At 35.5% G+C, this 17,469-nt stretch overlaps 1 protein-coding gene across 1 annotated transcript in view; it reads left to right on the forward strand.

Moving 5' to 3' along the window:
• The window catches only part of BBOX1 (gamma-butyrobetaine hydroxylase 1), a 69,381-nt gene that overhangs the window by 37,953 nt on the left and 13,959 nt on the right, over positions 1-17,469 (forward strand). The window contains exons 4-5 of the mRNA XM_082659862.1: positions 6,292-6,397; positions 11,395-11,591. Of these exons, the coding sequence (XP_082515988.1) occupies positions 6,292-6,397; positions 11,395-11,591 (303 nt within the window). The remainder of the gene's footprint in view (positions 1-6,291; positions 6,398-11,394; positions 11,592-17,469) is intronic.

Here is a 17,469-nt window from a genome sequence, read left to right on the forward strand (position 1 = left end):
TATATGGAAGCAGAAAGTTGAAGAGAAGCCAAGAATAGCCATTGAGCAAATCTTCCTTGCTCATCTCTCACATCCTCTGATAGATCATATTCTTTCCCTCCACTAGGCCTTCTCACAAGCTATTTTTTTCTGCCTGCAATGTCCTTTAGCCTTCTAAGTAAATCCTACTCAATCTTCAGTTCTCCACCTGACTGTCACATCTTTACTCTCATAACACCTTGTACGTTAGCTTTGGAAGATAAATCACACTAATATGTCTTCTGCATAGACTGTAAATTCCATGAAGTGCAAGTACCATGACTATTCTATTCACTTCTGCATCCTCAGTTCCTGGCCCATTGTATGTGTCTAATAAATGATAATGGAAAAATAAATATCTGGATGTCTGATGAGTGACTGCATCTAGCAAGTCACATGTGGAAGCATCACAACTATAGTTAGAAATAATAAGCAATATGTATTCCTTTAGATGGTTAACTATAAATTTTTTTGGTTTATTTTAGCTAGGAGAGTGTTTTCCATGTTAAAACTTAAAAAATAAAAATAAGATATGAACATTATGTTTTTGATACAATGGGATAAGTAATGATGTTCAAAAAGGCATTCTTTCTTATATCTGACAATAAGAGTTTGCAGCAGGTCAACATTGGAGGTTGTAGCTGCTGGGAACAATAAATCCAGGTTGCAGGTTTAGAACATCTTTTCATATAAATAGTACTTCAAAAAAGAAAAAGATTACAAATAAATTCAGCATGATTTTCCAAGTGTGAGCCACTAACCAAAAGAGTATAAAATCTATCACCCAGGTTATAAAGAAAAAATCTAGTGAAAACAAAATTTCAGCATTCCATAAATACTGAAGGATTCAAATTTGTCACAAAACACTATTAATATCATGAAATGCCATGGTATCTATGACTGGTCATCTAGATTAGGGTGAATCTAGTAAATTAGCATTCAAACCAATTCCATGAAATACAGTGCTACCTTAACATCATGATTTTAATGTACAGAAGATTTTGACAAAATTCTTGAATAGATGAGGAAAAATAGGGAAAGTTCTAATTAAATGTTGAGAATGACATGAATAGCTCAGTGAAAATACTTAGGCTTGTTTAATAACATCTTTGGCAAAAGCAGTATTATTTGTACAGTGACAATTACCTGCCCCAAGTACAATTACAAGCAAGTCTACACCATCAGATTTAGATGCTACACTGAGCCTGCTTCTTCCTCTTTAGAACAATCTGGTCCTGCACCTCTATTGCATGACAGCTCCTGATAATCTGCTTGAGTTGTTTCCTTTCTTAGAACAACCTAAGAATATGTCACTAATAAGAGGTGCATGTAAGTACACCCTAATCTCACTAAGGCTCCACAAGCGGACTTTTTAAAAATGCTTTCTACACAGGCCAATGGATCATACTTGCATTTATTTCTGCTATGTTTCATTGGAGGTTTGGATTTGAGAAGGATAAGTGAAAGCTTAGAGTCATAGAAGCCTTCCTGGCATGACTCATTTCTATAAGGAGGTAGAAAGGTAAATCAAATGACATTTCTAAGATTTTTCCAGACTTATGCTATAACTATTAAGAGAAGGTTTTATGATTGGAACTGGCAAACTACTTTCCTGGGATTTATCATTATGTGTGAGCATAGACTTTTAGGCTATACATCCCATACCGTGCCTAAGACACTTTAGGGCTATAAAATGTTTACCATCCCCTGCCAGTTAGCTCAGAGGGCTGGAGAACTGCTTTGAAGAAGTCAAGTCACAAGCCCCATCCCTGTAGAAGCCAGTTAGTGTCAAAGAAAAGATCTGTTCCCTGCCTAAAGCTTGCACCTTGAATCTCAGCCAGCTCTTGGCCACAGCAAAACTCAGTTCATTTACCCTTGATCGTAGGAGGAACCAGGAAAGAGAATGTAGATGGATCAAAGCAAAACGATCATCACTCTTGGACAGAAAATCTAAATAAAGTCATTTCCTCCTGACAGTGTCGACAGCATCATCTTCTTAGAAGACATTATATATTCTATAATTTGATGAAATTACTCTTTTTGTACCTAAATCCCTTCCTATATGTAGATTATTCTTGGAATGCTGATGTTGACAATAATCTGAATCTGTATTATATACGGACCATGGAGTGACACGAACTTCATAGAGAACATGTATTTCTTGGCTATAGTCACAACAATATAATGGATTGCCTGACTCATACTTGAGTTGCAGCAGGCTATACATACCCTTTTCTCCTTTCACTATGTCTCTTTCCAGTTTATGCCCACATGTGGATGGCTCTTTAATTTTAATGAAAGTTATACCAGGCTTTCCACCCCAAATTTAAATGAGAAAAAAAAAAAAAAAAACAGAGCAAAATAGCTAGTTTCATTCTCAGTCCCAGAGAATGGGGAAAAAGCCCAACCTTTTCATTTCAGAGTCCTCTGCCTCAAATACATCTCTCAGACATTCACATTTCTCCTTCCCTTATTTAATTCAGGTTTCTATGAAAAATTTCAGCTCTTTCTAGATACTTCCCAAAGCATCATTTCCACCATGATGTTCTCCTGACCCCAAGCCTTATCTCCTTGCCTTGCTTTATTTTCTTTATAGCACTTACCTCTATCTGATATTAGATTTGGTGATTACTTGTTTGTCCTTTTTGTTCCCTACTATATTACTAATGCTAAAACAATACCTGGAATAGAATAGGTTTTTTTCAATATATATTTATTGAAAATGACTTAATATGAACATAAATTAACAAATAGACATTATAACAGCAATAAAATGGCATGCATGTATAGTGACATCTTTTCAAATCAGCTTTGGTTTATTTTGAGACACAGCTTCCTTCCAATTACCCATTGTTTCAATCTTCCAAGGAAAAGCCTTACAAAATCTGAATAACGGTTGCTTCTCTTGCCACAGAGTTGCAAGTAATCTCTAGTTATTTTTTTAATTAACTTTTTATAACGTTTAAGTCAAGCTATTCTCTGGTAATAGAGGTAAAATTGACATAACATAAAATTAACCATTTTAACATGTGCATTTCTCTGTCATTTAGTACATTGGCAATGTTGTGAAACCATTACCTCTATTTAATTTTAATCCATTTTCATCAATGATGTTACTTTTTAGAAAACTTATTATTCATCTTGGAGTGGTAGAAAACTAACCCATTACATAGCAAAATGGTAAATAAAGGAAAGAATCAAGCATTTATCTCATCATCCCTATTTAAGCTATTCTATGGGGTAAACAAATAGTAGATGAGGGAAAATGAATCTTTTTAAAAGTATTCCAACTGATAAATAAAAAAGAAATTATTAATTTGGTATTTCACTATTTGGAATCCCCAGTGAATTAGTGGGTCTAGCTATTGAGCACGAGCAACAAATATCACAAAAAGAAAGACATCTAGATATTCTGTGCCTTGTAATAAAAGAACACAATCACATCTACAGTTTTGTCCAAGAGAGAAGAGAGAGTCTGCCCAAGCCTCTGCATTTAGCTGCCAATTTTCCAGAAACACAGAGGACAGGGAACATGTTGAAGTACGCCATGAGTATACAATCTGCAAAGTCCAGGCTGTGAGGAACTCTATAGGGCAAATTCACTAATTCCTTCAAATAATAAATTGTAAGCAGTATAGGCTGGAAGAGAAACATATAGATTAAGAGACTTAAAAGACATAACAATTGTTTTTAATGGGCAAGATTAAACATAGTGTCTTAGGATACATGTTCAGGGAATAAAAATGTAAAGAAATGCAAAGAAATGATAAATATAGAAGTCACAGTCATGGTTATTCTAGAGAAGAAAGGATGGTGACTGGGACAGGGCATATGTTTGAGCTTAAAGTTCTGTTCCTTGATCTGAGTGAAGTTACAAGAGTGTAATTAAAACTTCATTAAGTTCTCCCTAAGATCAGGAATAAGACAGAATGCTGTTTTTTACCACTTATATTCAACATTGTACTAGAAGTTTCGACAAGAGCAATTAGGCAAAAAATAGAAATAAAGGCATCCAAATGATAAAGGAAGAAGTAAATCTATCTCTTTTCTCAGATGGCATGATCCTGTATGTAAAAAACCCAAAAGAATGCACAAAAAAGTTACTGGAGCTAATAAATGAATGCAACAAAGTTGGAGGATACAAGATCCATGCAGAAAAGTCAGTTGTTATATGTATATCAGCAATGAACAATCTGAAAAGGAAATTAAGAAAACAATTCCATTTACAGTAGCATCTAGAAGAATAAAATACTTATGAATAAATTTAACCAAGGAGGTGAAAGACTTGTAAAATGAAAACTACAAAATGTTGCTGAATGAAATTAAAGATCTAATAAATGGAAGGACATCCTATATTCATGAATTATAAGACATAATATAGTTAAAGATATCAATACTAACCAAAGTGGGCTACAGAGTCAATGCAGTCCTTGCCAAAATTCCAATGGCCTTTTGGCATAAATGGAAAACCCAATCCTCAAATTGATAGGAAATTGCAAGGTGTTCAGAATAGCCAAAACAATATTGAAAAGAATAAAGTTGGAGGACTTACCCTTCCTGATTTTAAAACTTACTACAAATCAACAGTAATCAAAATATTGTGGTACTGGGATAAGGATAGACATATAGACTAATGGAATATAAGTGAAAGTGCAGAAATAAACCCATACATCTATAGCTGATTGATTTTTAACAAGGGTGCTGAAACCATTCAATGGGGAAAGAATACTCTCTTCAACAAATGGTACTAGGACAACTGTATACCCACATGCAAAAGAATGAACTGGGACCTCTTACTCACACCACTTATAAAAAAGTAATTCCAAGTGGATCAATTATAGAGCTAAAATCATTAAATTCTTAAGAGAAAACATAGGGGTAAATATTCATGACCTTGAATTAGGCAGTGGATTCATACATATAACACCAAAAACAGCAACAAATATAAATTAATAGGACTTCATCAAAATTAAAAACTTTGAACATCAAAGGACATTCCAAGAAAATGAAAAGACAACCTACAGAAGAGGCAAAAATATTTGCAAATCATGTATCTAAGGGTCTAGTATCTCAGATATATAAAGAACTCTTACAACTTAACAAAAAAAAGAGAGACAATTTTAAAATGGGAAAAATACTTGAATACATTTCTTTAAAGTAGATATACAAATGTCCAACAAGCACAAATGCTCAACATCTTTAGTCATTAGGATATCACAAATCAAACCCACAAGCTACCACTTCACACCGACTAAGATGGCTATAAATAATTTTAAAAAAACAACAGACAACAAGTGTAGTGAGGATGTGGAGAAATTGGAACCCTCACACATTGCTGGTGAGAATGTAAAATGGTTCAGCTGTTGTGGCAAACAATTTGGTGTTTCCTCAAAAAGTTAAAGATATAATTATGACATAATCCCATAATTCCACTCCTAAGTATTACCCCCCCAAAAAAATTTGAGAACAGTTATTCAAATAAATGCATGTTCTTGAACATGTTCACATGTTCAAACCAGCAATATTCACAATAACCAAAGAGTAGCAACAGCGCAAATGTCCATCAAATGATGAATGGATAGAAACATTGTGGTATATCCATACAATAGGACATTATTCAACCATAAAAGAGAATGAAGTACTGATACATGCTACAACATGGATGAATCTCAAAAATATTATGTTAAGTCAAAGAAGCCAGACACAAGAAGTCACATATTGTATGATTCTATTTACATTAAATAGCCCAAAGAGGTAAATCCACAGAGATAGAAAGCAGATTGTTGTTTGCCAGAGACTGGAAAGAGGACAGAATGGGAAGAAACTGCTTAATGGGTAAGAGGTTTTAGTTTGGAGTGATGGAAGTGTTTTGAAACTAGATAGAAAGAGGTGTTGGTTATCCACATTGTAAATGTTCTAAATGCTTCTGAAGTGTTCACTTTAAAGTGGTTCCTTTTATGTTCTGTAAATTTTGCCTCAATGAATCATTTTTTTCAACTGCATTAAGCTACTAAAAAACATAACCTACACCCATATACACCTCTTTATAAATTCTGCACTCTCTTTTGGAGAGGAGAAGAGAAATGAGGAGATGCTGATTCTGAAACGGTTACTTTGGACAAAGAAAGGTCAGACTCTTTTCCTGACTCATAGTCATTATGGTAATTATTTCATAAAATGAAGTTTCCATTTGCCCCATGTCTCAAGTTCATTCTAACACATTTCCTCTGACTTAGTGACAGCCTGTTTAAACACGTTTCTTGTATTTTACAGACACACTTGGCAAGTGCAAGACAAAATCGACGCAAACAATGTGGCTTACACAACTGGGAAGCTAAGCTTTCACACTGATTATCCAGCCCTCCATCATCCACCTGGGGTAAGGTGAGCTTCAACATATTTTCCACAAGGCAGGCCAAGGACGAATATCCTCCTACATTTTGAGCCTAGAAGATTATATGTTTCACTAGCTAATTTGTCTTATGTAGATCTTTCTCCAAACACAATCCAAACTCAGAAAATCTCTGTATTTAAATCCTGAATAGCCTCATATTCCCAAGGAATAGAAGATTTTCATGTTTTTGTTTTGTTTTGTTTTGGGTTTTTTTAACATTTCTTCATTTCTCCCTGGAAATAACTATTGGCATTTGTTGCTTTGCCAAGACATTTTACCACAGTGGTACATCTTGAGGTCTTTTTGAACATTTACCATTCCCAAGAGAGTTAAAAGAGAAAATAAAACCAGGAAACACAATGTAGAGTTTTTCCCACAAAGTCACATGGCCACCATTCATATCAGTTAGCTATTGCTGCAAACCACCCCCCCAAAAAAAAAACCCACTCCATAACTTCACAGCTTAAAAGAACAGCCATTTACTTAGCTCATGTCTTTACAATTTGGGCTATGTTCAGCTGCGTAGTTCTGTGGTTGCTAAGTCTGCTAGGGACTGGTTGACCTAGGTGGTAGCTGAGATGACTTGCCCCTGCTCCATTTGATCTGTCATCCTCTCCCCTCAATCAGCAGAATGTCATCTCTGCCATGTTTTATTGGTCAAAGCAGGTCATGAGTTTAGCCCAGATTCAAGGGGTGAGGAAATAGAGGCCACCTTTTATGGGAGAAGCTGCAAAGATGTACTACAAAGGAGTATGAATACAAGAAGCAGAATAACCCTGTCTGGTTGTGGAAATCATCTACTCTCCCAGCTATCAGATACTTCATTGAGCAGGGAGATGTTCACCATGGAACCACAAATCCTCCAGATTTTCTGGAAGCCTCCTCTTCCACTACATTGTTACAAAATTACCATTTTACTAAACCAGCTACATTTTTACAAAAGCATCATTTTGTTAAACCAAGAAATAAATGGTCAGGAAACTACCTTTGAAAAGATATTTTGTTCCTATTTTTAGAGCTAAATGAGACTAAATGAAATAGCCACACAGAAATTTATATCTTCAACAGTAAATGGAAATTTGGGGCAGTTCCCTAGCTAATGAAGGTGAAATGGGGGAAAATCAAAATTTCTGTGTTTTTCATCATATTGACTGGACACATTTTCCCTGTGCCTTTGTTACCCATTGTCCTCATCAGTATTAACTAAGCTAGTCTAGTATTTGACTTCACATATTTTATTTTGCTGATTGTAAAACACCACATGATTTCTCTGAACTAAATGACGACAGTGAAATGACCCACAATAGTCACCTTTTTGGGTAGGGATTGAGGGGAAGGCACACAATGTGATTTCTTTTAAACGTGGTCCAGAAATTTTCTAAAACCCTGAGGGTTAAAAGCCAAACTAATCAGCTCAGTTCATCTGCCAAAGACAGGTTGGAGAAGTTAAATGGAATAAAGTTTTAAAAATTAGACTAGAAAACTAGATTCTATTTGAATTTTTAAATTGTCTGCTTTTTATGAGTTTATGTTTGTTTCTGGGTTAAAATTGAAAGCCTATGGAAAAGTAATTAAAAGACTTCATAAATGTCCCTGAAGTATAAGGCTTGACATTTTCATAGCATTTTATTTATTTTTTCTGCATTTTATATTCTTTCAAAGCATTTTTACTTATATTGCTTTATTTGATGCCTCTTAGAATTCCTTTAAGGTAGACAGGAGACATCATGTCTTTTTATGTTAAATGATGAAATGGTACCCAGCATGGTTAAATACTTTCACAGGGTGACATCTGATTAATAGGGAACTTGAACTTGAAACCAGGCCTCCATCAAGTTTTTTCACCACACCATAGGGATCTTGAGTTGGACTTTCTAATTACCATAATTTCTATAAAATGTTGATTATTTATAGACATTGTCATATATTACAAACTCTCAAAATACAGGAATTGAATCATACTTCCATAAATTTCAAGACTTAACCCAGCACCTTGCATGTAATAGAGACTTAATAAATATTCCAAAAAGAGGTTTAAAAATGCCACAAAATTGTACCAATCTCTACCAGCAAGTGCAATATCCAAATCTAAGTGATCTGATAGGAGATTTTTAAATAAAAAATGATTCCTGAAATGTCTAGATTCTGGTAAAAATAATGAATAAAATGTAGCCACCTGCTTGTGCTATTGTTTAAATTTCCATTTTGAATTATTCAGGGATTAAACCAAAGTTTGCGCTCTTTTATAACAAATAAAATAAATCAATGCTCTTTTCAGTACAGATGAAATGATCCGGATAATGAGTTACCTGTTGAGAGTTCAGTTTGATCAATTTCAATCACGTGGGGGAGGATAAGGAGACATCTTTAATGAAACACAGATGTTGCTTCCTTCACTGTCTTTGTCTGGGCCAAAAGTCACATGCTGCCATAAAGTAACATTTAAAAAGAAAATATTTTTGGTTCTGAATGACTTACATGACATCAAATTTGGTTTTATACACATCAGGCGTATATTTACCTTTTGAATTCATGATGAAAGTATTGTCTGGCTCCATCGTCTTTTTTCTTTCATAAGATGGCATTAAAATGTAAATGTACAAAAGAAGATTATTAGTTGGCCTTGCCACATGTAAAAGACATCAGCTGACCTTTTTTTTTTAAGATTTGTATTTGCAATATTCTGTGACTTCATTATGGCAGAGTATAAAAGGATTTAAAGAACACTCAGATCCTCCCAAAGACAAAGTTATGCTATTGCTTTGCCTTCTTGGAGTTTGGAAGACTTGAGTTTGATATTTCCATTTCATCTTCTTTTTAATCATGCTGTTTCACCCCTCATTACCCTGGCGATGAGATAATTCTCTACAATGACTTGGTCAGCTTATGCACATATTTTTTCAAGCTTAAAAAAAATGGCATAAGTTTAAGGACTGAACCATTATTCATTTAGATCAGTTATCTCCTAATAGCAGAAAATAAGGTCTTATCAACCTGTAATGGAAGTTTAAGTTTACAAAACACATAAACACACACACCACATAATACCAAATTAGTAAGAGTACTATAAAGGGACTTCTCCTATTACAGGAAAGGAACTTGCTGTATGAGGACTTTGAAGCAAATAGGCTGAGGTTTGAACATTAGCTTTGCCATGTATTAGCAGAGTTCTTACCAGCTGGCCAGTGTTTACACCTGACTCTCAGTTTCTTCATCTATATAATGGAGACGAAATTATCGAATTCTAAGGACTGTTGTGAGGAATTAATAAATATGCATTATAACATCATAATTTAAGATCAAGTATGTATAAAATTTTAAATATTGAGAAATTTTGTGTGGACTTGGGAGGAGGCAGAATTTGTGTTCTAGATCTGCACTATCCAATATAGTAGTCACTAGTCATCTATGATTGTTTACATTGTAATTTAAGCTAACTAAGTCACACTAACCACATTTCAAGTGCACAGTAGTTGTATAGGACTAGGGACTACTATATTGGGCAGCACAGAAGAACATTTCCATCAACACAGAAAGTTCTAATGGATAGCACTGCCCTAGCCATCTACGGAGATAACCAAGCCAAATAGATATTTTCCCCCCTTATACTGATATCCCCCTAGTCTGAGTATTTGATTATATTTGCCTCTTCCTTTCTACAAGAACTGTCAGACACTGGCTTTTATTTTTATTTTATTCAGTAAAGAGGAAGTTTTAGTTTATAGTATTAGTTTCTTTAAGCTGAATAGTGTTAATTTCTTTAAGCAGAAAAATTACTGTCTAAATTTAGGTATTAAAAATTTAGGTATTCAGGGCTTCCCTGGTGACGCAGTGGTTGAGATTCCGCCTGCCGATGCAGGGGACACGGGTTCGTGCCCCGGTCTGGGAAGATCCCACATGCCGCAGAGCGGCTGGGCCCATGAGCCATGGCCGCTGAGCCTGCGCGTCCGGAGCCTGTGCTCCGCAACAGGAGAGGCCACAACAGTGAGAGGCCCGCGTACCGCAAAAAAAAAAAAAAAAAAAAAGTATTCAAAATCACCCACCCATGCTGACTTACCAAAAAGAATCATATAACCGAGGAAAACAAATCAACTCCATTCAGAAGAATATTGTTAAAATATTACTACATTTAGTTTTTCAAAATGAAATAATGTTAAACATTTTTCCCTAACTCTTAGTAAAAGTAACTAACATTCCTTTTGGTTTCTCATTCCCAGTGTACCTTGGGCTTATTCATCCTCATAGCCACATCCTTCCTCATTCCCTTATCATTATGCTTGAACTACTGCATTAGATTCTCAAGTAGTTACTCTCTCACTAGTTCCCCCCCCTTAAAAAATGTATCTCTTGTCAACACCACTAGACTAATAATTTCCAACTCAGTCTTGACTACATTACTTCCATATTCAAAAGACTTTAACAATTCCCCTCTGTGCACAAGAAAGTCCAATATCTTTCATCTGACATTCCAGACTCTCCTGATGAAATCCTAGATTACCTTTCCAGCTGGATCTACTATTCCCAGTTGTGACCCTCTACCACAGCCAAACTTTTTGAGACCCAGTGAAGTATGCATTTTTGCATACCCATCAACACTGCCACCTGATTAGCTCTTGCTATTCCATTCTATGTATCCAAAATTTTATCCATCCTCCTTTGCCCATGTTAAATCCCACCTCCTCTGTAAAGTCAACACAGAGTGCCCACTCAAAAGATCACTGCTCTTATGATCTGTGCCTTTTGTTTACTAATGAACATTATATGCCTGTGCCCTTGTCTTCAACTATAACAATGTTTGAACTATAAATTATTGATTACAAGCAACTTTTTCTCCCTAACCTCTTTCTCTGTTGTCACCAAAGAGACAGATATAAAAGGTTTGCTGATTTTAATTCAGTAACTTTTATGAATCTTTTCTTAAAACTGTCAAAAATGTTAAGTGCATACCATTTTAAAACATAGTTCTCTGTTTCTTTTCATAGGTTCAGCTTCTGCACTGCATAAAGCAAACAGTCACTGGGGGTGATTCAGAAATTGTAGATGGATTTAACGTATGCCAAAAGCTCAAGGAAAAAAATCCTTGGGCATTCCAGATTCTGTCCTCCACCTTTGTGGACTTTACAGACATTGGAGTGGATTACTGCGATTTCTCTGTACAATCGAAACACAAAATTATAGAGTAAGTACTGTTTCTAAATTTGTCAGAGCAGTAAAACTGTTGACAGCAAAGGCTTCATTAACCTAAAGCTTAAACAACAGAAAAATTCAGTTAACTCACGAACTTTAGTTTTTATTAACTGTTTACTCCAGTTCTTGAATGAAAGAGGAAAAAAGAACACTATCACCATTAAAAAAATTCTTTATCAAATTCCCTGTTCTTAATCAATATAAGAAGAGTAACTAAGACTTCATGTATACTTCATTTTAAAAATATAAGTTCTACAGAGTTATAATCAGTGTGATTGTATGCTAATCAGGACCCTTTCAGAAGTGAAAAAAATATAACTCAAATTAGGTAGGTCCAGGAGTTTTAAAATATCATCTGATATTGATCTCTTTTTTTCCTTCACCTCTTAGCCAACATATCTTCTGTGTTGGCTTCATTTTCAAAGATAATCAATAGAAGCTCCAAGTTTTCATTGTTATTAGAGCTGATAATCACAGCACACAGAAAACACTTACTTCCCAATAGCTAACACAAGGATGTAGATTCGCTGCTCAACATGTGTTCAAGTCTATACTGGAAGCAATCACCATGGCTAGGAAGTCAGAGAATTTTGACTGGCTGTCCCTGGATCACATGTTCACCTCTGGAGTAAGGTCAGGCTCACCTGAACTACAAGGGCTGAGAATGAAACAGTGACATCTCCCCAGACTGATGCCAAAAACTCTTATGTTCCCTACACAGAATGTTTTGTGTGCTTTTTTCATTTAACATTATTTCACAATAATTTTTCAAGTATCTACAAGGACCACACATTTATTCTCTTATATGAGAATTATCCTACATTGTGTTTCTAGGACATGTTTTATTTAATCCAACCTCAGTTAATGAATGCTGGGGTGTTTTCCAATTTTATAACTGAGTTTGTATTCTTCTTTTAGGAGAAATAACCAAATAATATGAAAATAAACTCATTTAATAAATAATCAAATCCCCAGTATACTAACTCAGCTTTATTATATACACATATGATCTTCATTTATTCATTCAACAAATATTTACTGAAGCCAGTCACTCTTCTTGGTGCTTGGGATACATCAGTGGACAAAACAAAGATTCCTGCCTTCATGTAGCTTACTTTCTAATAGGGGAAGGGAAAATCAGGAATTTTAAAATATATGAGTAAATTGCAATGAATATTAAAATATTTTAAGTGCTTAAGAAAAAAGGAAAAGTAAGGCAGGATAGGGGAATCTGTAGAGCCAAAGACTTAGGGAGGATAAAATTTGTATCATTAAATAGTGTGTCAAGGATAAGCTTTACTGAGTAGGTGATATTTCAGCAAAAATTTAAAGAAGTGAGGGAGTTTTTCCAGAAGATGAGCAGCTAGAGAAAAGTTCCTAGGATAACCCTAAGAAGATGCTGGGTGCATTCAAGGGACAGCAATGAGGCCAATGGGGGGATGGTATTACAAAAGGAGGCCAGGTGGGGGTAAGTTTATATAGAGCCTTACTAGTCATTGTAATAACATTAGCTTTAATTCTTAGTGAAAAAAGGGCTTGCTGGAAGATTTTGACCAAAAGAGAGGCATCTATATTTATATAAAGTCATTTACATTTTAAGTGGATCACCATGGCTGCTGTGCTGAATATAGTGTACAAGAGCAAGGGCAGCAGCAGGAAGACCAGCTTGGAAGCTCCTACACGACCAGAGGTCAGAGATGAGGGTAACTTGAACATGAGTGGTCCAGGTGGCGATAGCAGCAGTATGGAGAAGGGTCTGCTTGGGGATATATTTTGCATATCAAAACAGCATATTTTCATGACAAATTGAATGATGGTGTGAGAGAAAGACACATGTGAAAAATAAATCCTAGTTCATAATAACATACCCTGAGAGGTAGGTCATTGAGGTGGGAAGAAGATAAAATAGCTCCTGAGATTCCCAGTTTTAACAGGACAGATTTCACTGTTTAAAAGTTAACTTAGAGGGCAAACAGCAGAATCAAGAAGAACTACAATCCTGCAGCTTGTGAAACAAAAACCACATTCACAGAAAGATAGACCAAATGAAAAGGCAGACAATTATGTACCAGACGAAGGAACAAGGTAAAACCCCAGAAAAACAACTAAAGTAAGTGGAGATAGGCAAACTTCCAGAAGAAGAATTCAGAATAATGATAGTGAAGATGATCCAGGACCTCGGAAAAAGAATGGAGGCAAAGATCGAGAAGATGCAAGAAATGTTTAACAAAGACCTTCAAGAATTAAAGAACAAAGACCTAGAAAAATTAAAGAACAAACAGAGATGAACAATAAAATAACTGCAATGAAAAATACACCAGAAGGAATCAATAGCAGAATAACTGAGGCAGAACAACAGATAAGTGACCTGGAAGACAGAATTATGGAATCCACTGTTGCAAAACAGAAAAAAAAAAAAAAATGAATGAAAAGAAATGAAGACACCATAAGGGACCTCTGGGACAACATTAAACACACCAACATTCACATTATAGGGGTTTCAGAAGGAGAACAGAGAGAGAAAGGACCTGAGAAAATATTTGAAGAGATTGTAGTCAATAACTTCCCTAACATGGGAAAGGAAATAGCCACCCAACTCCAGGAAGCACAGAGTCCCAGGCAGGAAAACCCAAGGAGAAACACGCTGAGATACATAGTAAACAAATTGACAAAAATTAAAGACAAAGAAAAATTATTAAATGCAAAAAGGGAAAAATGACAAATAACATACAAGGGAACTCCCATAAGGTTAACAGCTAATTTTTCAGCAGAAACTCTACAAGCCAGAAGGGAGTGGCACAATATATTTAAAGTGATGAAAGGAAAGAACGTACAACAAACATTACTCTATCCATCAAGGAACTCATTCAGATTCGATGGAGAAATCAAAAGCTTTACAGACAAGCAAAAGCTAAGAGAATTCAGCACCACCAAACCAGCTCTACAACAAATGCTAAAGGAACTTTTCTAAGTGGGAAACACAAGACAAGAAAAGGACCTACAAAAACAAAAACAAAACAATTAAGAAAATGGTAATAGGAACAGAGATATCAATAATTACCTTAAATGTGAATGCATTAAATGCTCCAACCAAAAGACACAGGCTAGCTGAATGGATACCAAAACAAGACACATATATATGCTGTCTACAAGAGACCCACTTCAGACCTAGGGACACATACCCACTGAAAGTGAGGGGGTGGAAAAAGATATTCAATGCAAATGGAAATCAAAAGAAAGCTGGAATAGCAACACTCATATCAGTTAAAATAGACTTTAAAATAAAGAACGTTACATGAGACAAGGAAGGACATTACATAATGTCAATGGATCAATCCAAGAAGAAGACATAACAATTCTAAGTATATATGCACCCAACACAGGAGCACCTCACTACATAAGGCAAATGTTAACAGCTATAAAAGAGGAAATCAACAGTAACACAATAATAGTGGGGGACTTTTAACACCTCACTTACACCAATGGCCAGATGATCCAGACAGAAAATTAATAAGGAAACACAAGCTTTAAATGACACAATAGAACAGATATATTTAATTGATATTTATGGGACATTCCATCCAAAAACAGCAGATTACACTTTCTTCACAATTACACATGGCACATTCTCCAGTATGGGTCACTTCTTGGGTCACAAATCAAACCTCGGTAAATTTAAGAAAATTGACATCATATCAAGCATATTTTCTGACAATGACACTAAGAGATTAGAAATCAATTACAGGGAAAAAACGTTAAAAACACAAACACATGGAGGCTAAACAACACGTTACTAAATAACAAAGAGACCAGTGAAAAAATCAAAGAGAAATCAAAAAATACCTAGAGACAAATGACAATGAAAATACGACGATTCAAAACCTCTGGGATGCATCAAAAGCAGTTCTAACAGGGAAGTTTATAGCAAGAGCAGAAATCAATGAAATAGAAACAAAGAAAACAATGGAAAAGATCAATAAAACTAAAAGCTGGTTCTTTGAGAAGATAAACAAAATTGATAAAACATTAGCCAGACTCATCAAGAAAAAGAGGGTGAGGACTGGGCTTCCCTGGTGGTGCAGTGGTTGAGAGTCCGCCTGCCAATGCAGGGGACACAGGTTCGTGCCCTGGTGCGGGAAGATCCCACATGCCGTGGAGCGGCTGGGCCCATGAGCCATGGCCGCTGAGCCTGCACGTCCGGAGCCTGTGCTCCACAACGGGAGAGGCCACAGCAGTGAGAGGCCCGCATACCACAAAAAAAAAAAAAAAGAGGGAGAAGACTCAAATCAATAAATTTAGGAATGAAAAAGGAGAAGTTACAACGGACACCACAGAAATACAAAGCATCCTAAGAGACTACTACAATCAACTCTATGCCAATAAAATGGACAACCTGGAAGAACTGGACAAATTCTTAGAAAGGTATAACCTTACAAGACTGAAACAGGAAGAAAGAGAAAATAGGAACACACCAATCACAAGTAATGAAATTGAAACTGTGATTAAAAATCTTCCAAAACAAAAGCCCCAGACCAGATATCTTCACAGGAGAATTCTATCACACATTTAGAAAAGAGCTAACACCAATCCTTCTCAAACTCTTCCAAAAAATTGCCGAGGAAGGAACACTCCCAAATTCATTCTATGAGGCCACCATCACCCTGATACCAAAACCAGGCAAAGATACTACAAAAAAAAGAAAATTACAGACCAATATCACTCATAAATATACATGCAAAAATCCTCAACAAAATACTAGCAAACAGAATCCAACAACACATTAAAAGAATCATACACCATGACCAAGTGGAATTTATCCCATGGATGCAAGGATTCTTCAATATATGCAAATCAATCAATGTGATACACCATATTAACAACTTGAAGAATAAAAACCATATGATCATCTCAATAGGTGCAATAAAAGCTTTTGACAAAATTCAACACCCATTTATGATAAAAACTCTCCAGAAAGTGGGCAAACCATGGGAACCTGCCTCAACATAATAAAGGCCATATTTGACAAACCCACAGCAAACATCGTTCTCAATTGTGAAAAACTGAAAGCATTTCTCTAGATCAGGAAGAAGACAAGGATGTTCACTCTTGTCACTATTATTCAACAGAGTTTTGGAAGTCCTAGCCATGGCAATCAGAGAAAAAAAAGAAATAAAGGATACAAATTGGAAAAGAAGAAGTAAAACTGTCACTGTTGCAGGTGACATGATACTACACATCGATAATCCTAAAGGTGCCACCAGAAAACCACTACAGCTAATCAATGAATTTGGTAAATTTGCAGGATACAAAATTAATGCACAGAAATCTCTTGCAATCCTATACACTAACAATGAAAGATCAGAGGGAGAAATTAAGGAAACAATCCCATTCACCATTGCAAAAAAAGAATAAAATACCTAGGAATAAACTTACCTATTAAGGTAAAAGACCTGTACTCAGAAAACTATAAGACACTGATGAAAGAAATCAACGATGATACAAACCAATGGAGAGATATACCATGTTCTTGGATTGGAAAAAACAATATTGTGAAAATGATTATACTACCCAAAGCAATCTACAGATCCAATGCAATCCCTATCAAATTACCAATGGCATTTTTTTACAGAATTCAAACAAAAAATCTTAAAATTCGTATGGAGACACAGATGACCGGAATAGCCAAAGCAGTTTTTAGGGAAATAAATGGAGCTGGAGGAATCAGACTCCCTGACTTCAGACTTTACTACAAAGCTGCAGTAATCAAGACAGTATGGTACTGGCACAAAAACAGAAACATGGATCCATGGAACAGGATAGTGACCCAAGAGATAAACCCACGCACCTATGCTCAACTAAACTATGACAAA

This window comes from Grampus griseus (assembly GCF_964374135.1).
Source record: "Grampus griseus genome assembly, chromosome: 8".
NCBI classification, from domain to species: Eukaryota; Metazoa; Chordata; class Mammalia; order Artiodactyla; family Delphinidae; genus Grampus; species Grampus griseus.